Here is a 25,657-nt window from a genome sequence, read left to right on the forward strand (position 1 = left end):
AATTACAAATTACATTTGATTTCTTTTTTTTTTGTCCAGCAAAAAATACTCAATTAAATATGTATTTTAAATACATTTAATTAAAATACTGCCCATCTCTAATCATGTTTATGCTAAATATTAGACATGATGCACATTATTGTATCTGATGGCTTCAAAATGGTGAAATTTACCAACAGGTGCCAACTTTGGGGCACTATTTTGTGCCTACACTCTGAGAGAGGAAAAAAAGGTACTAAACTGTCAGGGCTGTACCTTACTAATTATGTTCACTTTAGGTGCTATATGAAGAGTTCAGATGCAAAAGCCTCTAAGTGCCGTCTGAAATTTTCATCTAAAATGAACATTTTTATCAGGCTCCTCTATTTATGTTCAGTTATTTCACTTTAATGGCATAGAAAATGACCTATACATTGCCATTAAAGTAAAATTACTGAACCTAAACATAGGAGTCTGATAAAAATGCTAATTTTAGAAGAACATTTCAGACGGCACTTAGAGGCTTTTGCATCTGAACTCTTTTAAAGTACTAATGTGTACCTTCAAGGAATTAATATGTATCATTTTGCGTAAAAAGTTACAAAGATGTTACTTTTTTTTTTTTTGTCTTTTGGCAGTTGCATTCAAAATCCAAAAATCGGAGGGTGCATCGCTTATTGTGAATTTTGTGTGTGTTTGTACTTTGTTGAACATGCTTGTTTAAACAAATTGCTAAATAAAAAAGCGTGTACTTTAATGTTCTCATATTTCAAGCCAATCAGAATGCAAACTCCCGCCTCCTGACGCTGCTAATTGGCTGTGAGTGGTTGTGTGAGACTAAAGGTAGAGGTGTTTGTCAGGGTGTCCCCTCTCACATTGTCACGGCTAGCGTTTGTGTTCAAGAAAAAGGTGCATGTGAATTGTTTTTTTATTTTTGTATTAAATATCACAAAACTTTATAAGCCCGACGAGCAACTGGCACAGTACATAACGGAGACGTCGGTTTGACGTCTGCATTTACATCTGCAAGACGTATTTTTTAGAGTGTTTGCTCATCTGCAATACATCTATAGGACGTCTCCTATCAGATGTCAAATATGTTATGTCTTTAAGATGTTTATGATTTAGAATGTATGTAAAACTGACGTCTCAGAGAGACGTCTATCAGATGTTTGTACACAGCAGATGCTTCCCAGTTGAAGTGATCTTTAACAGACATCTTGCAGACGTACGTGTGCTATCTGGGATCAATGCAGCACACCTAAATGTCGGACCCTGTGACACTTCACCTCTCACCCAAGCAACTGAAGCCCGCTGCCTGGCAATATGTGGGCTTTGACACAATTAAAAGACCCGCGAGGCATCATAACTGGAAAACACTTAAAACATGATGTACCATATACGTGAGAACCACTCCATGGAGTTTGTGGAGAAAATTTGCACGTGCACCCTTAAAAATGGCACTTCAATTCTTTAACAAACTAAAAGATGTAGTTCTAATGAAATATTTGTATGTATGTAGCCTACTACATATTAGCTCGCTTATTTTGCTCAAGTGCATGATCTATTTAAGTCCATGTCATACCTCCTAACAAGAACTACAGTATGCTTCTAACCACAGGAGAAGAGCTGTAACCACACAAATTTGTGATATTTTTTGCGAATGTTTGTTGAAACTATGGATTTATGAAACACAAAAATGTTAAACTGTGTCGGTAACGACCATAATGCTTTGGGGAAATGTACATTTGTTCAATAAGAATTGTACACGTCACGACTCGTGACTTATTGCTGCTTTCATCTGTCCTTTTGCTACTGCATGTTGCTATAAATGTCTGTATGTATTGTGCGTGGAATTATGGAAATATATAACTAGTGGTTCTCTAGGAGCAACACTGGATCTATGAGACAAAAACATTGAAAACGTTTGGACGGATGTTAGAAGATGCTCATGGAAGCAATGTTTGTGCTTGAATGTGCATGTTCTTGCACCACCAGTAATGGCCTCCTGGTGGCAGCAGATAGTAATTGTGCCTTTAAGCATATTTTTACCATGTCTTTTTGCACATTCTGTGAACCAATGCAGTGACATAATTGCCTTTCATGTTTATTTAGAGATTTCATATATAGCAGCCTGCTAACTTAAGTCTTTGCTGTTCATTCCCTTTCCCTTATTAAATGTGCAATCTTTTTTCTTCTTCCCTCGTGTGGATGTGAGATATACCAATCCTTATTTAACTATTTATCAGGCTAATCTTATTTGCATATTTCTGTCACTTGTATTACATTTATTTTTAGTAGTGACATTTCTTAGTAGCAATTTTCAGATAATTGGCATGTATCACTTATAAAGCAAATGCAATTATTCACAAGATCATAAATCAAGCATGTGTGGTTTAGAAATGCATAATTTACTTTTAGGCCACACCTTTGTTGTTGTGTGCAAAGCAACACACATGCATTAACAATAAGCTGTTTTTGTTTTATGTTTGTATGATTTCATATATATGGCAAATCAACTGAGCTCTTTGTTTTGAGCCCTAAGGAGGCGGTATGTTGTGGTGTGATGACGATATCCTCTGCCGACGGTCTGATTGGCTAGTTTTCGCTAGCAATATCTTCAGCACCTGTCGAAATTGGCCCATATACGCTTAGCGAATGATTAGTGGGTCACTTTCATGTAGGAAGCCAGTATTTTAGGTCATTTTAATCCCAACCTCGACACAATATGTATTTCAACCAAAGTTATTAAATTGATTAGAAACTGCATTAGAATTGCATGCTCTCGGTTTATCATTAAACGCAGTTGGATGCTAAAATCAATTGCAGTCATATCGGTTACGGTATTCTTCTATTGTGGGATTGATTGGCCGTAGTCGCGTTGTTCTGTTGCGTCAGTGATTGGTCCCTCGTGTCGCGCGTGTGTACGTGACAACTGGATGAACTGGATTCCTCGACCAACTTTCAGACGGATGTTTGGGAATTTGAAACTGTCGAATTCTGTAGCGCCTCTTTTCAGCACCTTGGTCAGTTCCTTTGAGGAGAAACTCGGACCCGATGGCAAAGGCACAGAACTATAGCTGTTATGTTTTATTCTTAACCTATTCCCGTGTGAGTTAGGCGCTTGTTTTGAACTGCGAGGTCTCTGGACTGGATTGAAAATCATCTTATGAGGTCACAGTTTTGGGAGCAATTGGAATTTCAGGATGATGATCACGCGCTACAGACCGGTATGCTAATTTCTTTTTGATTAATAGGTAAAGTGGCTGTCATTAGAAATGTTTACGACAGTAGAGTTTTACATGTTAGCTACTGTTAGTTAGCTTTCAAACATGAAGTGATGTATTTCATTTTGTATATCTGTACTGTTTTTGCTTTTCGACTTTTTCTCCTGTGAGGAAGTTGTTAGGAAAACCATATGTGCCTTTTTTTCCAATAGCTACAACACTCGCAGCTGCATCAAAAGAAAGATGGTGTAACTTTTTCTAAATCGTTTCTAATGGTAAAATACATGAGCCTGATGTCGTTTTATTGTAAATTTCGACATTGTTACCATTTTAACGCTTTTTGGGGGGGTTGTGAAGAGATGCGATAGAAGTCAGCAGCTGCCAGTGAACCGAGCTGCTGCGCATGCGCGGTTTCAATGGGGTGAAGCCCAATAGAATTTAAAAAAAAAAAATCGATATGCTACAGCCTGCTTTCCACAAAAAAATCATTTCTCTTTTGTTGTGCTTGAATGAAATGTGCGTGTGTGAGAGCTACAAAGAGATTTTTTTGTGTGCAAATGCACAAGGATGTCTCATCTGTACCAATGTCTGTTAATGTGATTGGCCTTAATCTTTGATTTTCAGGGTACAGTATTATTTAGACTCTAGATTTTTTTTTTTAGATTTATTAAATTGAATGCCATTTTTAATAAAAAGAATAATTAATTTTATGCAATTTATGTAATTTATGTTATGTAATTTATGTTGTGTTATTTATATTTTTTGGCTGATGTGTGTGTGTGTGTGTGTGTGTGTGTATTAACAGTCTGTTTTTCAAATATCTAGTTATAATTAAATAATGTACAGTGATAAACAGTTACAGGGAGTCTCTTTATAACCTTTACAAGAGCTTCAATCTAGGTGATTATTAAAGGAAACTGGTCAGGAACTGCAATACATATAGAATTCATTACATATTGACTGAAATAATATACCTCTAGGTCCTCTTTTGATTTGACCTGCCGTGTAGTGCAGATTATAGGGTCATGCTACTCATTTAATCATCGAGAAATCCTTTTTGAGGGGAATTCAATTACAGTATGATAAAGTGTCAGTGTTGCTCTGCTGCATCTGCTGCTCCTAGAGCATTCAGTCTGGTTGCAGATGCTTATCTTATTCATTCTCTTAATGGACTGTGACGTGCTTCTATGCACATGTTTCTTCTGGAAGGCAGGAGAGTGAATTTACACTTAGCCTTTCTGAAATAGCACATCAATAACACACCACACCTGTCTGTACCTGATAGATCGACTTTATCTTCTCACCACTATGTCAAAAGGTTATCATAGTATTTCTAGGTGGTTGTTTTAGTTTTGGACTGTAATAAGGATGGATTGCAGTCCATATACACTCTAGATCTAGTATCAGCACGGGTCAGAAAGGTGTAATTTTTTCAAACTGCACACTTTGGTTGACACAGAAATTCTGACATAGCCTTACATTTTTTAATTAGCCTCCACTTTAAAATAAAACAGCTCATATGTGTGTAGTGCACTAGTGATAGTCTGATAGTCTGATCCAATATAAATTGAAAAAAAAAATCTTTTTTTTTTCTTTATTTGTTTTTTGTTTTGTTTTGTTTGCTTTTCTGTTTTGTTTTTGCCAGTCCTTTTTTTCTGTTTTTTTTTGTTTGTTTTCAGTCTGTTTTTGTTTGTTTGTTTGTTTTCTTTTTTTGTTTTCTTTTCATTTGTTTTTCTGTGTTTTCTTCTTTTTTATTTGTTTTCATTTTTTCAGTTTGTTTTTATTTCAATTGTTTAGTTTTTCTGTTTTGTTTTCTTTCTGGTTTTGTATTTATTTTGTTGTGTGTTTTTCATGATGTTTTGTATTTATTTGTTTTCTGTTTTTGTTTGTTTTGTTTCGTGATTATCAGCAACAGCTGAACAAGTCTAGGTTCCACAATTTAGTCCATTTCAAAATGACAGATTATAGATAATAACATTTCTGTTCCAAATTTTAATTTTGAGTAAATATTGTGTAATATAAATCTCATTTATTGTTCCTAAACTGTGTTAAATATTGACACTTTATCAGCCATGTTTTCTAGATATCAGCATCAGCCATTGAACAACCCATATTGGTAAACTACTATTTCTGTGTGACCTCGTTACATAACCTTTCGTCCTTCAACCCTCAAAGTTTGCTTTGCCTTTTGAATTTCCTGACAGTCCCACCAGATCAGTCTTTGTTTACTGTGAGTCAGTTCACTGCTCATGAATATGTTTGATGTCTCATGCCAGGCGTGTACCACACTGTGACGTGCTTGCTGGTTTTTCAATGCCGCCCGCAACGCAATTCTCTCCTCTCCTGCTTTCTCCCCCCTCCCTCCCTCTTCTCTCTCTCTCTGTCTTCCATCATGCTGTCTCTCTTTAGAGTAGATGGCAGAAAGACAGACGGATAGATAGACAGACAGGCACATAGATATGAGCGGATAGACAGATGGACAGATAGATAGAATGAGACGGGTTGATAGATAGATAGATAGACAGATAGATAGATAGATAGAGACAGAAAATTATTAATGAGCTCTTTGAAATTCATTTTTGAACATTTGGCACATTCATTATGAATATAAACATTGCATAATTGATCTGCGCTCAAGTAGTCATTTGCCACAAATGTGGTTTGGTGAACCACATGGAGAGACCAGGATAGAGTTTGTCAAGCCGCTGTGGGAAACATTTTTATTTTAGACAAACCAATGTGACCTTATTGTTGGAATGTACAGCTGAAGCCATCATACTGTCAGAGAGTCGAGTTACAGGAAGGTCGCCGCTTGATCATATATCATTATTTGTCTTTCACAGCTTTGTTCATTTACTGGGTTCTGGCGTTTGTCTCTAAAACAATCAAGTTTTTCAAGTACACGGAGCATGGCATCGGCCTGAGACAGCTGCGCTTCGGGATCACAGGCTTACTGACGCTGCTATACGGCCTGCTGTTGGCCGTAGAGATCAATGTCATCCTGAGGAGGGTAAATTATTGTGTGTCTGTGATTTGTATTCCTGACCACTGATTCTCCATTCTCCGTTTTGATTTCTCTTATTCTTTAGCCTCTGGCTTTGATTTTCTTGCTATATACTGCAGTCTCAGATAATACAAAAGTCTGATCACGTTTGCTGACAGATTTGTGTTTTATCTGTTTTATCTGTCGGAATACAGGCTACTTTCTCTCCCTCATCGCTCCAAATCCTTATGACTTTTTTCCTCTGTGAAACAAAAAAGGAGATATTTAGTAGAGTGTCCAAGCTGCTCTTTTCCATGCAATGAAAGCAAATGGAAATGGGTACTGCTGAGCTCCAAAAATGACTAAAAGCACCAAAAATGTGGTCACTGCAACTTGTGAACTATTTCTGAAGCCATTAGACTGAGGTTGTATGGACGTAAATATGACTGGTTTCATTTATAGCAGTTCATCTCATAATAACTACAGTGGTATGGTGCAGAGAGCTGTGTTATGATTTTATGAATTGACGTAAATTCCACCAGAGGATGTTTGTGTGCAATATCTCTGTAATAATTTAATTAATTTTGAACTATCACAGGCCAGTTATTAAAATGAAAAAGAGAGATTAATTAAAACTCTGCACTTGGATTCATTACACTGTTTGCATATGCATGTGTGAAGCATATCAGCTGGTTTTATGATTTAAACGCCTGTGTTTTCTTAAAGATACAGATATTTAAAAACAAAAAATTCATTCTCTGTATGCGTTTCAAAATCTGTATATATTTTCAGTTTTCATTATATTATGAATAATGATAATGATAATAATATATTATTAATCATATATAAAATTATTGTAATGTTAATATTTTCAAGTAGTACATTTTGCTTTGAAACACTGTTTATTTGCAATATTTTGTAACTAGTTATAAATATTATATGATATTTTTTAGCAAACAATTTTACTTTTTCAGTATTGTGAATTTGCAATATTTTCTAACTAGTTAGATATGGAGCAACCTAGAAAAATTTGTCTTAACTCTTTCATTTCTGTAGAATATTTATAGAATGCCTGAAACCATTAAGTTTCACAGTCCAGAAATAGTTTGAAAATGTCATTTTGTCATCAATCTATTTGACGGTGTGCGATTTATGAGAGGAAATTCATTGTTTTTAAATTCTGATCTTCAAAGATAAGATTAGAAACATTGCTTTTTCTTTCATGTACAATTGGAAGAATTTTGACAGTGTATTCTCCGTTTTTTTTCTACAGCGATATATGTGTTTTGCACACCCCACTGAAGTGAAGCCCCCAGAGGATTTACAGGACCTGGGGGTTCGATTCCTGCAGCCCTTTGTGAACCTGCTGTCTAAAAGCACATACTGGTGGATGAACACCTTCATCACTGCAGCACACAGACGCCCCATCGATTTGAAGGTCATTGGCAAGCTACCAATCGCTATGAGAGCTCTAACTAACTACCTGAAGCTCCGCGAGGCCTTTGAAGCCCAGAAGGTGCGTTTTAATCATCTGCCATATTGTTTTTTACCTTTACTAATACTATTTTTAGGCAAATTCCCTTATTTTCTCTCTCAATGCTAGGATGTGACACCAAACAATGAGTAAAAGAGGACTTTGAAGCCTAAATGCAAACAGCAGAAGTAAAAAGCTAAATGTAGACTATAAGCAAAATGCACTGACTCGGACACTTTAGGACTTTATTTAAAAAGCATTTAGCCACTTGTTAGCAACTGCCTTTTTCAAGACATGTAAGAGATATAAAAAAATCTAGTGCTGCTGGGCAACAATAAAAAAATTTAATCGCATGATTTTTCTGCGATTAATCGTGATTAATAGCATTGTTATGCGCAAAATTCAATAATTAATTCAAAAGTACTGTATTGCGCACTTTTATTTTAAAAGTACTGCTGTATGAACAAAAGTGAAATAACATTTGGTTTGCAAACACTTTAAACAAATAAGGTGCTTTTTTACAGCAGTATTTCCTATATATTGTAGCAGTTAAAATATTTCTTGTAAATCTCAACTTAAACATTAATGTAATCAAATTAAAATCTCCTTTTCATATAATTCGTGTATCCTTGTGATGGTGCGTCTTGACACCATGTCTACACTGGACGCGAGCGGTGTAGTGCGGTGCGATGCGACAAAATACTATAGAACCCATTATAATCAGTGATACTGTCTACACTGGATGCAGCGTGACACGACGAATCATACGTGCCGTCATTCGTTGCGATCCTATACACCAGATGCCGCGCCGCGACAGCTAAAGTCTGTCTACAATGACTGGACGCGTCACGCGACAAAGCGACCATTGCAAATCATTTGAATTTTGTGTCAGTACGTCATAGACAGAACGAGGCAGCAGTTTTCTGTCGGGGATTTGCTGCGTCGCGTCCGGTGTACACACGGTGTTAGGCCCACCCCAAATGCTCTGATTGGTTGAGACGCGTGATGACACCCATCCCAAATGTATATATGAATATATGTATGTATATATATATATATATATATATATAGTAATATTACTGCAGTAATAGTACCATGACAGTACAGTATAGTATTTCATAAATAGTCATACTTCCTCCAGAGTCTCACAAGTGTCTACTTAAATTGTCACACACAAAAAATCATCTGTGGATTTGGAGATGCCTGCTCTCTCTTTGATGATGATGATGATGAAGTGAAAAGGCACGTACGTCACAAATCACAGAAAGACAGGTGTGGAATACCATGTCTATAGCGTATGTGTCTTCAAAGCATTGAAAAAGAGAAGATGTTCCTTTTGCACTATGAACGCAGTGATCTTTTGACCCTCAGCGGGGTGAAGGACTTCTGCATCTCTGTGCTCATGGGAATAAAGCACATGTGACGTGTGCAGTTACGTGTTTGTGCGCTCAACTCCATGTAAATGGATATTGTGAGAGTTTATAACGTGACGGTTTTCACGTGTGGCACGAGTGCAGTGTGACATCAGTCTCGTCTCGTGTGATGAACTCCATTAGTAATGGCTTAATAAATGCATATGATTGATTCCATCCTCTAGTGCAATAGTTCAGGATTAGCATCACATCCAGATCCACTCTGGTGTGCATGCCCATTTTTTACCATCTAATCAATTCCCAAATGATTAAAAAAAATCCCTGCCATACAATTTGTCTTCACTTAATGTCAGAAATGCACTAATGTAGGGGTAAAACAGGTTGAAAAAATGGTTTCGCCCTGGCTGTAAGGAAATATCACACCCAGCTAACAGGGAACATTCTCAGGACATTCTGGCAAGGTTCTCTCAAAGTTATGAACAAACGTTTGTTCAGATTTATCTGGTCTTTATTAATGTTCTCAAATCGTCAAAAAAATATTATTTATGCATCGTTCATGGAATGTGTTTCTTTTTTTTTTTAAACGTTTTAGTTGGACTTTTGTTAAACATTTTATAATGTTACTACTTGTTTAAGAATGTTCAGAGAACATTCAAAAATAACGTTTCCATGATGATACATTATAAAAAAATACATTTAAAGAACTGGACTTTTTGAACGTTCAGAGAACATAAAATGAATAATATTTAATGAGAACATTAGCAAAAACGTTCTTAAAACATATTTTTGTTAGCTGGGTATGCAGTACTTAAGCACAAAGATATCAACACAAAATAGCAAATGTATCGTTTTAAAATGCGTTATAATTCAAAATACATCTTAACTGCTATATCTTCTAACATTACGTGCTTATTTCATTTCGCCAAAGTGTTTTCAGGTCACAATAACCTCAAGTTTATGGCTACAGTGTTTGGCTTAGAAAAATGACTGGGCCAGAGCTAATGAGATTCAGAGATTTGTGTTTAATTGCATTTCAGATAAAAATGCATGGCTGAAAATTACCGCAGTGCTCGTCTGTTAGGGATCAAATCCACTGATACAGCAAAAAGGTGTTTTTAAATGTACAGAGCAATCCATAACAGCACTGTAATTATGCATGTACGCTGCCTTTAAATACATATTAGCATAACAAAATGCAAGGAGGAAATTATTTTTCCTAATTTCTTAGTATGTCTATGTAAATCAGTTTTTCTAAAATGTGCTGGATTTAAAATGTTTAAACAACAAACAGACTTTTTATTCAAATAGAAAAGTTTGTTTGTTTGAATTATTTCTTAGTCATTAATCTTCATAATCATAAGACAAAAGACCAAAAATGTGCCATTTGTATGTGTCACGATTATGTTCAGTTTAGTTCAGTTCCTGTCATGTCTGTTATGAGCTCTCATTAGTTACCATGGTTTCTGATTAGTTAATCCTTGTCCAGCTGTTCCTGTTTAGGTCCCTCATTTACCATGTGTGTACTTATAGTCCTGACTCTGTTCTATCCTTTGTTGGTTATTGTCTTGTGTTATGTGTTGTTCTACACCCGTGTTCTCAGTAAAGTCTTCTTTGAAGTTTGAATCTCACGCCTGTATTCTTTGTTCCTCGAGAACTTGTGACAGTATGACTAAGCAGCTGTTTAGTAAAGAAAAGATAAAAGCTCTGTTCCAAAAGCTTGAAAGCTGCCTACCTAAACAGTATTTTAAGTCAGAGCGCCTCCAAAGCAAAGATTGTTGCTAGATGTAGGCAGCAACATAATACTGTAATTTAGCAAAACTAATCATTTGCAGGTAAGGCGATTCCTTACAAGCTCACCCTTTAATCATATTTCAAAAACAATATAAGTCATTATGAACATAATTACATATAAAGATGTACTTAAGTAGCTAAAAAAACACTTTAAATTTCAGCATATTGCATTTAATATAAATGTAAAGTATAATACATTTTCATTTAATTGCAATTAACATGAAATTAAGGGTCTGTAAACATCCAGTTCACACTTAAATATGTTTATTTTTCTCCATTAGAAGTACTCTTTTTAAAAGTTTGCTAATATGTACTAATTTTTCCACATGGCCAGTCACTAAATTCATCTAAGATTGTGAATGGAGTCTAGAGATGTCTGTAAATATACTTGTTTTTCATTCAATATCATAATGTATTTTTAAAAAAATAGTTGAATTAACTTAATTGAACAATTTTACCTGGTGTTTGTGTGTGCTTTATGTGTTTAGTTTAATAATCCCATAGTTAGCCTAGCAACATGCTAACTCTAATCCTGGAATCTAATCTAGTTATTGTGTTAGAAGGTAGCTGCCTGGCTGTAGACAGTAGACAGCAAGCTTAGAACAGAGATATTATGACTTCCTCCTTTGTAGTACAGTGACTAATTTAGATGCATTCCAAACAAATCTTGGTTCTATTCATATCTGTCTTTATTTTCTGTTACTTATTCAGAGGCCTCAAGGCACTCCGCTGCAGGGGCCCAAGTGTATCTGGACGGCTCTGCGACAGGCCTTTGGAAGACCTCTGTTTCTCAGCATCACCTACCGTTTCATGGCAGATCTGCTTGGCTTTGCCGGGCCGCTCTGCATCTCAGGCATCGTGCACCATCTCAGTAAAGAGAACCACACCATTCAGCCACCGGTAAGAACATCTCTGTCTTTTGCACCCATCTGAGCCGCATTTAAAACAACTAAGAATAAGGGCAGAATGTTGGTTGGTCCAAAAGTAAAAGACACTGAAATGAAATTCTTAAATTCATTATTTGTGTTGTTGGCATGAACAAGCACTTTTGTTCTCTTAGGTATTTTGAAGGTAAAATTAGAAACCGGTGGCCATGGCTCTGTCTTTTCACATTTTCATCTTGTGTTACAAAGCGGTCTGTCATCATGCTGCTGTCATCAATTGTTAAAAAGTTTAACAGCATACTGTCTGGCTCTCGGATGTCGGATGTTGGCCTGTTTGGATGTTTTTGTATGACGTAATTCACTTCACTACATGGATTTAGTGATGGCATAACACTGATTTAAGATGAATGAACAATCCACGTAGAAATAAATGGTCTTATTTAAGCATCTATGCATTTATTTTTGGGGAATCATCTGTAGCCTTTGCTCTAGAAAGGAAGTTATCCCAATTTTTTTCATGTTATTAATTTGTCATTATTAAAAATGTGTACAGTTTTATGCAATTTATTAAATATTATTTATTTAGGTAAATTTGTATTTATTCATTCATTCATTCATTCATTCATTCATGCATGCATTTATATTTTTTTAGAGGGGCATCAGCTGTAGCCCTTGCTCTAGAAGGGAAAGTTACCCCATGTTTTATGTTATTAATTTATAATTATAATTCGTTACTTATTGTTCTGTCAGTGGTGGTTCTTTTTCTTTGGTTTAATTGACTCATTTGTTGCTGCTCTAATCTTTAATTACATGATATAGTTGTATAATAGAATTATAAATAGTGTCCTGTGCTTTCTCTTTAGAGGAAAATGGTGACAGGATATTGCCATAGTAAGGAAAGTCTAGTACTAGTAGCATTAAAAACTGGTTAAGCTTATAAAATGTAGTAATATGGCCATCAACCTCTCACTGCCTAACTAGTTTTACAGAGGACAGTCATGGATAATGCTAAATGGTTTGGTGTGTTTCAGGTGAAGCATCTTGGAATCTACTTCATCTCCTCCCAGGAGTTTCTCGCTAATGCTTACGTCCTCGCCGTGCTGCTGTTCTTCGCTCTGCTCCTACAGAGGACTTTCCTCCAGGCCTCCTACTATGTTGCCATCGAGACTGGAATCAACCTGAGAGGAGCCATTCAGGTCAGCGCAGCGGAGACTTCATTGACTGCACAACTTTTGATTGCCAAAGTCCCTTCAAATAATATGATATATTCGGTTTCACTTCCAGACAAAGATCTTCAATAAAATAATGCATCTCTGCACCTCCAACATGTCCATGGGGGGAATGACAGTGGGCCAGATCTGCAACCTCGTTGCCGTAGACACCAACCAGCTGATGTGGTTCTTCTTCCTGTGTCCCAACCTGTTCGCAATGCCAGTTCAGGTAAAGCCTTAAGGCCCGTTCACACCAAGCACGATAACTATAAAGATAACGATAAAGATATAGTTCTAAAAATCGTTCTCAATATTAAAGAATAGCATAGTACACACCACAACTATAACGATAACGATACAGAGGAACGATATCATTGTGATCACTTTCAAAACGATTTTTTTCCAGCTGATGAACGATAAAACACTGACAGCCAATCAGAATCCATCCTGCTGTAACGAGCTCAAGAATTTAAAGCGGCGGACGCATGTGCGCTTAGAATAAACAGACGATATCGTTCGCTGATGTGGACGCTAATATCGTTATCTTTATAGTTATCTTTATAGTTGTAGTTCTTGGTGTGAACAGGGCTTTACACAAGGTTCCTTTCTCCATAGAGTTCAATGCATTGGGTGAATGATGGTGCGAGTCTGTGAATGGGCCTTGAGTCAAATGTTTCAATCACATTGCCATATGATATACCCACATAAGAAGAGATGTTGCTTTCAATTCCAACATGTCCAGTCCCAGCAAGAGTCAAAGTAATTCTGAATTAAGATCTGATCTTAACTTGACTATTTTATATATTTTTATTTCTGTTTTCCTGAATATAAGATACTGTATAGTCAGTGTCCTTATTTTATTTCTATCAGAGAATCTACAGATCCCAGAATGTACACTGGCAATCCAGTTACATCCCAACACTGCAGCAAAATTGGTTAATGTATGTAATGTAGTCTAGTTATAGACCACATTAGGTTACATATAGACACTTTAGGTTATAGTGTTTGTTTGTTTTGCTTTACTTTGTTTATTTGTTTATTTTGCTTTGTTTTGTTTGCTTTGCTTTTATTTTGTTTCATTTTTGTTTTATTTCATGTTTTGTTTTACTTCGTTTTTTTCTTTTGTTGTTTTTTGCTTTGCTTTTTGCTTTGTTGTCTTGTTTTGTTTTTGTATTTCTTTTCGTGTTTTGTCTTTTGTTGTCTTATTTTTTTTTTGCTTTGCTTTGTGTTGTTTTAATATTTGTTTTAGTTTTTTGTGAGTTTTGTTTTCCTTTTTTGTTTGTTTTTTTTGTTTGTTTTGTTTTGTTTTTTGCTTTGCCTTTTGTCTTGTCTTGATTTTGTCTTGTTTTGTTTTTGGCTTTCCTTGCTTTGTATTGTGTTTGCTTTGCTGTGTTGTTTTGCTTTGCTTTATTTTATTTTATAATGGTCTTGTCATTTATCTGTTTAAATTTATATTAGTATGGTGGCCGAGAGAGCTCAATGCGCTGCAAATGAAAAAAGCACATGCAAATAGAAAAAACACCTGCAAATTAAGAAAACATCTTCATCAATTTGACAACACACGCACTGCAAATTCTCACAACACAAAGAAATGCGCTGCAAATACAAAACAAACAAACAAAATAGAAGCACACTGCAAATATATACAGACCACATCGGAAATGTTTAAGGGAAGCATGTTTCTTTGTTTGTGTTGTGAGAATTTGCAGCGCGTGTGTCATCAGTCAAACTGATGAAGATGTTTTCTTAATTTGCAGGTGTTTTTTTTTCTATTTGCATGTATTTTTTTTTTCATTTGCAGTAAAAGAGCTCTCTCGGCCACCATATATTAGGGCTGTCAGTACATAAAACATTTTAATGTGATTAATCTTGTCATTTTTTGAGTTTTGTAGAAGAAAATAGATTTTTTAAATATATATATATATATATATAAAAATGAGCCTTTTGTGTAATTATTGGGTTTGGAAATTTGTGTAGATGACACTCATAACATAAATGAATGCAAGAATTTACTAAACACAAATTTTATCTTCATTAAAATTCACAGGGAATGCAAACACAGCATGTCAATGCAAATATCAATGCTATCAAATATCAATGCAAATATGCAATATTTCAATAATTAAAAAAGAACTTCCCCAACACTTTGGATTACTGGATGTAATCTTACATGTGTCAAATAAATTACCAGTAAATCAGTCAAAGTTTCAATGTAATTTCTCAACACACTGACTCTTACCTTTGAATGGCATGACATGATTTCGCTACAGCAGACGGATCTTGAGCTGAACAAAACAAAATATAAAGATGTTGCAAAGCCACTTAGTATTCTTCACACTCCTTCTGCTACTGAACGTGTTTCTCCTGAGGTTAGACAGTGTGAAATGTCAGATACCTCTGCAAGATCTATTTTTAGTCTGTGTATAACAGTATATTTGTCCTTGAAAGCCTTATCTTGTGTAAACTAGAGTGTCACTTGTGGAAATCTGTTTCTTTGTCAGTGGGGCTCTTGAATGATTTAAATAAAAATGCATTCATTGATGGCAAGGTGAAAAATTCAACAAGCCCAATAATTAAGTCATTAAATTACTCTTGAAATAATGAGAGTCCTAGAGAACTTTTGTTGTGAAACAGATTGTATATACATGAACACATTTGAATCTCACAAACAGGAAGTCTCAAGACAGACTAGGAAGTTGAAGTCCCTATATGTTTTGTATGGCACATACTTCCCTCTCTGGGTTACTCATGGCTGCCTCTGGGCAAATCTTGATTAGTTCCCCAAGGCAACAACATTTTTTTTTCACTCACTGCATATTTAATAACGAATCACATGCTCCATTATAAATTCTTCATTATAATACTACCTTATAATACTATTGTCTAATAATATTTTCATGTTACTTTAAATAAATAGGTTTAACATTGTTAATTAAATGTGTTTAACACATTTACAGAATGATAATATATGATAATATAAAGTTTTAACTATTATATATAATAATATATATTATATAAATATTTATATAATATATATTTTACTATATATTTCTTGTACTATATTTAATTATTGTTATTATTCTTTATTTTATGCATGTATGTATGTGTATGTGTATATATATATATATATATATATATATATATTGAAATGTTGAAACTCTGCTGTTTTAATATTACTGTTTTAATCATTTAATAATTGCGATAGTTTATTTTTTAGTTTTTAACAAGAAATAAATAAAAACTAAGTCTGCATATTATTTTATTCTGTCCTCTGTAGAACTGCCGTGCTATTTTAATAATGATATTTGTGAGGGGAAAAAATGGGTAGAATAAATAAGACACAACGTCAATGTAAAATAAAGTAAATATTTTCCAGGTAATATTTTAATAATTTGCTTTTGTGCAATGCTAATAAAAAAGACAAGTATTTAATTTAAAAAAAAAATTTGTCTGTATAATAGCATGGTTAATATTTTGCTCACACTGTATAAATAGGTCTTTATACATGAAGAAAATACAGCTTCTTTTATATTTTATAAAGGCGGATCATCATACTTGGGGATCCTTGGCATCAAAAAGTATAAAAATCCTGCACTAAGCTTCCCTGATCATTAAAATATCAGGCATTTTGCCATAAACCTTATCTTTATCACTTACTGTGACAAAAGTGCTTCTGATTATGAAAGGATGTCATTTCCTCTTGGTTTCAGATCATAGTGGGAGTCATCCTCCTTTACTACCTCCTGGGAATAAGTGCCTTGATAGGGGCCACGGTCATCACCCTCCTGGCTCCGGTGCAGTACTTTGTGGCGACCAAGTTATCAGATGCACAGAAAAGCACATTGGTGAAATGATAATATATGATAATATAAAGTTTTAACTATTATATATAATAATATATATTATATAAATATTTATATAATATATATTTTACTATATATTTCTTGTACTATATTTAATTATTGTTATTATTCTTTATTTTATTATTTAAATAGTTTTTTAGTAGTTAGTCGTTTTTATTTATCATTTAATTATGTAATACGTTAAACTTTATTAATTAAATGTTTAACTCTAAAAAATTGAACACATTTACAGAATTATAATATTTGATAATATTAAAAGTTTTAATTATTAGAATGAAAAATTATGGTCATCACCCTCCTGGCTCCGGTGCAGTACTTTGTGGCGACCAAGTTATCAGATGCACAGAAAAGCACATTGGTGAGCTCCTTATCTTTGTTTGATGTCTTAACCTGCAGTCAAGTGACAATCTAGTGCAAATACAGCTTTTGTTCAAATACAGATGACATTTGTGCAGGAAAGCCAGAGCAGTCCAAATGATAAACCTGTCAAATATTGAGCTCAAATAAGACCCAGGAGATTTTAGGAGCCTTTAGCATTGTTACTAATGTATCATTTATGTGTCGAACACTCAGGAATATTCCAGCGAGCGGCTGAAGAAGACCAATGAATTGCTGCGGGGTATCAAACTCTTGAAGCTGTACGCCTGGGAGCACATCTTCTGCTCGAGCGTGGAGGAGACCCGGGGCAAAGAGCTCACCAGCCTGCAGACCTTTGCCCTCTACACCTCCATATCCAGTAAGACGCCTCAGCTTTCACTGTTACCTCAGATGATAATAAGACAGACAAAGAGCAACCATGTCACAGGGTTCTTAGTGTTAAAGCAAAAACAACACCTATTTTTCAGTAAATATTGGTTAAAACTCTGTGCAGTTTTAACACTCGCACTCTCAATTGTATCAGCAGCAATTTTGGCAAGAACGTGAAATGCGAATCTCCCAGCTGGCCAAATTCACACCGTATTATGAGTTATCACTGCTTACAGGCATCACTGCAAACGCTGTTGGACCAAATGTAGCCATTTTATTTTAGATCATTACCATGTTTAGTGTAAAATTGAGACCTCAGAAATAATCATTAAAATTAAAAATATAAAATGTAAACAAAATATATAAAAATTGTTTTTATTAGTTTATAGTTTGTATTTATTATTTAACATTTTTGTTAAATGCTATATATGCTAAATGTATGTGTGTTTTATATACATTAATAATATATACTTCATATTATTTAATTCGTTTGTTTTTGCAAAAATAAAACCTGTAAACCAATACCTGTTTTTGCAAAAATAAAAGTGTATGTATGTATATTTCAAAATTGTTAAAGGCTTTTGTTAAATGTGTTAATTTTAAGAATACTAAATATTAAATCATTTTTTATTTTTATAATTATTTGTTAAATTATTTGTTATTTGTTAAAAATAACGTTTTCACATAACAGAGCCCATTCAGTAAATCATAGATTAATATTCCAAATGATTTTCAGCAAGTAGCGTCAGACAGCTGCTCTGAGATAATATTTCATTGCGATCTTCATATTTCAGCCTCATTTCAGCCCTGCTTGCTGGAAAGTCAAAACTTAATATGCATAATCATAATCATATGGGGGGAAATGCTTCAAGAAGATGGAAATGCTTCAAAAAGATGGAAATGCTTCAAGGCTGAGCCAGGCTCAAATTTTTTTATCAAAAGATCCAATAATTTTTATTAAAGAATGCTAAATATTTTAATAAATAGAGGTAAGAAATACAGCCTTTAACAAACATCCAAAGCACTGAAAACTACAATCAAGAGCTGCTGACTGCATCTGTGGAGTGTTTGTGCTGCTCTCTAAAGGCGCTCTGATTTAAGTCAAGGTTACACCACAAAGGCCTCGTCTCTCTCTGATCTCTTTTCGCAGCATTTTTTGCGACATTAGCAATATTGGAGAAGGACTGTGTTGCTCAGCAGGAGAATATCCTGCATGCGGTGCTGCAAAGAGACTTCAGGTTCATGTATCATTCAGTCTGAATCACTGCTTGCTGCAGAGGATCAGTGAATTTGGATTTTAAAAAAAAGGGTAAAAAAAAAAACTGTCAGACAGCAAAATCAGTTGGAGAAGGAAGTCCCATCAATGTGATTAAACTGTAGACCAGCAGCAGTGTGAATTACTGCGATAGCAGTGAAATATCTGACGGCACAGTCAGCAAACCCAGCAGATCTCAAAGGATGTAAAAAAAAAACTGTCAGACAGCAAAATCAGTTGGAGAAGGAAGTCCCATCAATGTGATTAAACTAGACCAGCAGCAGTGTGAATTACTGCGATAGCAGTGAAATATCTGACGGCACAGTCAGCAAACCCAGCAGATCTCAAAGGATATGATCACTTTGATGACACTTTTATCAGACAGAACCTGTAGTTATTGAAATCAAAAAAACGTCTCGTCTCTGGATTGAAATTGTCAAACCTTTAGGCACAAATGAAATTGAGGTTTAATGGCGTTTCTGGCTGCCATCAGTCCTTCCAGCACATACAGCTCACAGCAGAGCAATGCACCACGTCAGCAGGTACGACTGCAGCTCATTTCTTCTGTGTACCCTCTCTGTCAGTGTCGTTTGGTTTGGAGGAAGTGGCGAAAACTGTTCAGCAGCAAATCTGCTCAGAGGCAAGAGATGGTGGTTAGTTACTACAGTTTCTGGTTAAACGTCAGGGACGCTTCAGTCAATATAGAACAAAAATCCCATTTATTTTCTTCTTAGAAATATAGATTTTTAACAATTCCTTTGAAACATTTTAAGTCAGAAACACAGTGAGCTTCCAAGGTTATTAATAGCCAGCAGTGACCACCTGCTTCCTGAAGAATTGTGAATTGATTGATTGAATCAAGATGCTCATCCCAGACTCTAAAGGAGGTCGCACAGCGGACGAGAAGCGCAGCGCAGCATCGTGACGCGTTGTGCCACGTCTTTAAAATTTGAACACATTGTGTTATTAATATTAAGCAGCACAACTGTTTTTAACATTGATAATAACAGATTATTATAGTTATTATAGTTTACAAAAACTAAAACCATAAAACACCATACCATAAAAAATACTTGAAATAAAGTAAACTTTGAACTACTTAAAATAAAATATTAAAAACATCTATCTATATGTCTGTATAAAAATAAAATTAAATATGGAAGTAAAAATTAATTTTAAGATAATAATAAAAACTATAATAGTATCTCAGATATACTAAAATAATCCTGGATAATATTTCTTGAGGATCAAATCAACATATTAGAATGATTTCTGGAGGATCATGTGACGCTGAAGACTGGAGTAATGATGCTGAAAATTCAGCTTTTCATCACAGTAATAAATTACATTTTAAAGTATATTCAAATAGAAAATAGTTATTTGAAATTGTAATAAAATGTCACAATTTTACTTTTTTTACTGTATTTGTGACCAAAAAATGCAGCCTTGATAAACTTAAGAGATTTTTTTCCAAAAATATAAAACAATCCTCTAAACGTTTGAACGTTAGTGTATATATGTGTGTGTGTGTGTGTGTGTGTGTATATGTATATATATAAGAAGACACTGAAAAGTGAAAGTCACAGTTCTGGCAGTTATTTCCAGATAGAATTGGGTCAAAAACATGAGTAAGTGAATCTGAAGCATCAAAATAAATAAATAAATAAATCATTGTAGGCAGCTCTGAATAAAAAAGAAGGCTGGTGCAGGAATGTGTTTGCCTGTCAGCGTGCATTATCGGTGTGAAATACCTCTGAGATTTGTAGTTATCAGCTTTGAAGGATTGTAGGGGCTTAAGCTGATCCACAGGGTACTAATTAAAATCTGAACAGACATTCATGAGTTATGAATGCAGTCAATTCTCGGTTGCCCTCATTTAATGGACCGTGAAGGTGTAAATGTGTGAGAACGATAGTGAGAAACAATCAGATGCACTCCTCAGTGCAATGAATGGGTTTAGCTGCCAATAGCAATTATTTATCAACAATTACTTAATAGCAATTGTCTTAACAGATATTTGCTGATTTACTTTTGACTAACGTTATTCATTAATTAGCAAGATTGAGGTATCTACTCATTCAATAATGTCAGCAGCCAGTTGGCAAACCAGTTCAGATCCAGCATCCTTCAGCAATCAGCAACTTCTTGAATGTGCGGGTTTTGCCTGAAGTTTCTCACACTGCTGAATGTAGGATTCACTCAACTGTGGCACTTCCAGCTCAAGCTGTTCACCAGAGCAATGGTATTGCACTTTCACTAAGCAGGTTGGAAGCTAGAAATTGAGTTTTCAGGGCTCAGAAAGAAGGATTTTTTCCCTGCTGGCCCAGAACATACACACATATATTGATTGATTGATTTATTCACTATTATTACTCTTTACTTATTTATTTAATGCATTTATTTACTTAACTGTTCTATTTTCTTACTTATTTACTTAACTTTTTAACTTATTTATCTTTTTACTTTTTAATGTATATATTTACTTTTAAATGTTTATTTTATTTTTTAGATGTATGCACTTTTATTTGTTTAGCAATATATTTTGTATTTGCTACAAATATTTCCATTTTATCATTAAAAGTTAAGTTTTATTTGGTTTATTTTTCTTTCTTTATATAATTTATTTACGGTTATTTTTATTTATTTACTTACTCGGTTAATTAATTGTATTTATTTATTTCTTTTTATTGATTTACTCTTCAATGTGCTTATTTTTATTTACGTTTTAAAATGTGCATACTTATTTGCATTTAAATATTCATTTAGCAAAGTATTTTATATTTTCTATAAATATCAGTATTTTTCATAAAATAAAAATAAAAAGTTTTCTTGACAGTTTATTTTTCTTCATTTTTTTTTTTAAGAGATAATATACGAAAATAAAATTTGTGACAAGGTGGAAATGATACATATGCATATCATATGAATGTGTGATAATGAGAACACATAAACGTCAAAATGAGTGTTCAAAATCATACCGTACATATTTTTTTAAAAATACGTTGTAGATAAAGCAAAGATTATTGCAGTAAGTTTTACAATAAAATAATATTTACATTTTCTCCCTTAAATTTCACATTTAATTAAAATTTACTAGCAATTTCTGAGTGAAAATGGTTTCAAATTAAATTCTTCACTTAAAGGGTTAGTTCACCCAAAAATTAAATTTAGCCCACAAATTACTCACCCTCAAGTCATCCTAGGTGTATATGACTTTCTTCTTTCAGATGAATCCAGTCGGAGTTATATTAAAAATTATCTTTGATCTTTCAAGCTTTTTAATGCCACTCAGCGGGTGTTGCATGCATCAGTCCAAAAGAAGTTAAATAAAAAGCGCCCATCCATAAAAAAAAATGTCTCACACGGCTCCGGGGGGTGAACAAAAGCCTCCTGTAGCGAATCGATGCGTTTTTGTAAGAAAAATATCCATATTCAAAACGTAATAATCACTTTAATCTTAACTGTTCTATTTTCTTACTTATTTACTTAACTTTTTAACTTATTTATCTTTTTACTTTTTAATGTATATATTTACTTTTAAATGTTTATTTTATTTTTTAGATGTATGCACTTTTATTTGTTTAGCAATATATTTTGTATTTGCTACAAATATTTCCATTTTATCATTAAAAGTTAAGTTTTATTTGGTTTATTTTTCTTTCTTTATATAATTTATTTACGGTTATTTTTATTTATTTACTTACTCGGTTAATTAATTGTATTTATTTCTTTTTATTGATTTACTCTTCAATGTGCTTATTTTTATTTACGTTTTAAAATGTGCATACTTATTTGCATTTAAATATTCATTTAGCAAAGTATTTTATATTTTCTATAAATATCAGCATTTTTCATAAAATGGTACGTTTTCTTGACAGTTTATTTTTCTTCATTTTTTTTTTTTTAAGAGATAATATACGAAAATAAAATTTGTGACAAGGTGGAAATGATACATATGCATATCATATGAATGTGTGATAATGAGAACACATAAACGTCAAAATGAGTGTTCAAAATCATACCGTACATATTTTTTTAAAAATACGTTGTAGATAAAGCAAAGATTATTGCAGTAAGTTTTACAATAAAATAATAATTTATGGGCTAATTTTCATTTTTGGGTGAACTAACCCTTTATGGGTACTTGATTTCTCAATATTTTGTATGTAGTATAGCAACATACTCGAAAACATTTTTTTTTTTTTGTCCCTCTAGGGAAATTATTTCTCTACAGCACCATTTAATTTAGCAATGAAATCTGTTCTCAGGGCTTTAAGAGTTGGACAAGTATTTGTGTGCATGTAGAAAGTCCTCTGAGCTTCCGGGATAATGGCGAAATACATCATGCTTAGAAGTGTCTGAGCGTCTGCTGGGCCTTGGTGCTGGGCTTATAACACTGGTACATCATTGTCAGTGTTCATATACTGGTTGCAATGAAACCACTTGCTCACCTGGACACTGGAGGAATGGGAGAGGAGCTCTACTACATCTCAATATGTCTTTACTACATAGTGGACATATGTAACACTGTATATACCTTCTTTTTTTTTAATAAAATTGTTTTTTTTTTGTCTTCACAGTATTTATGAGCACAGCTATTCCCATCGCAGCGGTTCTCGTTGTAAGCATAAAACATTCAGTCTGATATCTGTTCTTTATTGAAGCTATAAATGCATAGTAGCAGTTCAGTAGTAGAACAGCTCACATGTGTTTGTTTCAGACGTTCGTGGCTCATGTTCATCTGTCGGATGATGCAGATCTGTCCCCCGCCGTGGCCTTCGCCTCCCTCTCGCTCTTCCACATCCTGGTCACTCCTCTCTTCCTGCTGTCCAGTGTGGTCCGCTCCACCGTCAAAGCCCTGGTCAGGTCAGTTACAAACCATTCATACTGAATAAGATACATTAAATGAAATATTAAGAATTAAAAGCAGCACACTAGGTTTTTAGTTTGACATATGCAATAGTCCAAAAAAAAATTATTTTTTTTCAAATGAAATGATTTTTTAACTTTTAGACAAAATAAAATAAATCTTTAAAAAAAGATTTTTGTTGAGTATATTTGTTTGTTGATAATATAAATATATAAAAATAAATATTACAAAGCTTGTTTTTTTTGTTGAGTATCATGTATGATAAATGTTTCTGCCACTGCATATAATAATAATAATAATAATAGAGCTAATTGTGATTTTTATCTTAAATTTTTTATTTAAAAAAAACGTCTCAGTTATGTATGGTAACCCTCGTTCCCTGAAGGAGGGAACGGAGACGTCACGTCGGATGACCGACGAAATTGGGATCTCGCTTAGAGAGACCAATCCCCTTCGAGTGTAAACTAAACGAGCCAATGCACATTGGCATGCGATTATTGCATCCAGCTGCTGCTGATCACAGCGTGAGTATAAGTAGGCAGCAGATGCAGCGCATATTCAGGTTTTCACTGAGGAGCCGAGCCGGTGACCCGGCCGCTCAGCGGTGGTACCTGAATTCTATTTAAAAAAAAAAAAAAAAAACGCAATTACCTTTTCAGTTTTTTTTATCTCATGGCGGATACAGGCTCCATAATATAACAACTACTTACATAAAATGCATTAAAAAGTTACTCTTTATCTCCTAATAGTTTGTCTAATTAAGATATTTAAATGCTTAGTTTTATGATCAAAGCTCTGTAGTTTTTATTGCGAGGGCAAAACATATAATGTAGTGCAATACAATGATGACTGAGAGATATAAATAAATTTTGCTCAAATAAACAAATACTAAATAAACATTCCTCAAAAGCCCGATGTTGTAATAATGTAAAATATGTGAAAAATAATGTGTTTTTCGAACAACCTATGAGAGTCTGTTCTAGTACACCCCCAAAACAAAATCAAGACTTTGTAAAAGAGCATAATAGGACCCCTTTAAATGTCTTTATTGAATTAATGAAAATTTATTTATTCAGTAAAAAAAAAAAAATAATGGAAATGTGACCTTTTTTTGAATCTTGATGTGTATAATAAATAGATAAATTATTATTCAAAAATAATCAAGAAAATTATGTATTATTAATTAAATCATTAATTGCATAATAAATTATTTTTATTCATTCAATAAATACATAAATTAAAAAGTGACCATATATCTGCAGTTGATGTGAATAAATACATTTAAAACAAACAAGCAAGCAAAAAAGCAAGCACATTATTTAAATAAATAGATAAATAAATGCTTTAATTATAATTAGTTTTTATTAATTCAATAAATACTTCAATTAAAATGACTAAAATGTGCCTGTTGTCTGAAATGTAATTCTTAATGTGAATAAGACAAATAATTAAATACAAAAATAATATATTTATTATTCAAAATAATTATTCAAAATAATAATTATTAAATAATTCATTTATTTATGCAATAAATACATGCATTAATTAATCGAAATGTGACCTTTTATCTGAAATTTGTTTCATTCTTGATGTGAATTAATTAATTAATTATTAAAGTAAATAAAATAAAAATATTTATTCAATAAATACATTAATTAAAACATGTCCTTTTGTCTGAAGTGTAATTTTTTAAAATAAATAAAACATGACATATCTGAACGAAGTTTAATTCTTTAAAGGAATGAGTGTCTTTTTTTTTGGCATGTTATGGTTTGACCACTGGTCTGAAATTTGTTTCAGTTTATCTGCTCACCAGGAAAAAATTTAAAATAATAAGATATGGATACATTTTCATGTATGAATAGGCCCACAGAAATGAATTATTTTGATCAAAATTCAAATTTTTGTTTTTGACATGAATAGGCCCCAAGGCTTATGCTCCCACACTCTCAGTAATCCAGCCGTAGTAATCGCCATGTGTTATGAATGATGAAAAAGAC

The 25,657-nt window shown here is 33.6% G+C and overlaps 1 protein-coding gene across 1 annotated transcript in view; it reads left to right on the forward strand.

Moving 5' to 3' along the window:
• Window positions 1-25,657, forward strand: part of LOC107744191 (ATP-binding cassette sub-family C member 8-like) — a 76,335-nt gene that overhangs the window by 5,477 nt on the left and 45,201 nt on the right. The window contains exons 2-10 of the mRNA XM_016557713.1: window positions 6,050-6,216; window positions 7,463-7,705; window positions 11,539-11,727; window positions 12,743-12,907; window positions 12,996-13,151; window positions 16,633-16,767; window positions 17,359-17,521; window positions 23,368-23,408; window positions 23,508-23,653. Coding sequence (XP_016413199.1) covers window positions 6,050-6,216; window positions 7,463-7,705; window positions 11,539-11,727; window positions 12,743-12,907; window positions 12,996-13,151; window positions 16,633-16,767; window positions 17,359-17,521; window positions 23,368-23,408; window positions 23,508-23,653 — 1,405 coding nt within the window. The remainder of the gene's footprint in view (window positions 1-6,049; window positions 6,217-7,462; window positions 7,706-11,538; window positions 11,728-12,742; window positions 12,908-12,995; window positions 13,152-16,632; window positions 16,768-17,358; window positions 17,522-23,367; window positions 23,409-23,507; window positions 23,654-25,657) is intronic.

The sequence above is a fragment of the Sinocyclocheilus rhinocerous genome, unplaced genomic scaffold, assembly GCF_001515625.1.
Source record: "Sinocyclocheilus rhinocerous isolate Xijiao unplaced genomic scaffold, SAMN03320098_v1.1 scaffold2935, whole genome shotgun sequence".
NCBI classification, from domain to species: Eukaryota; Metazoa; Chordata; class Actinopteri; order Cypriniformes; family Cyprinidae; genus Sinocyclocheilus; species Sinocyclocheilus rhinocerous.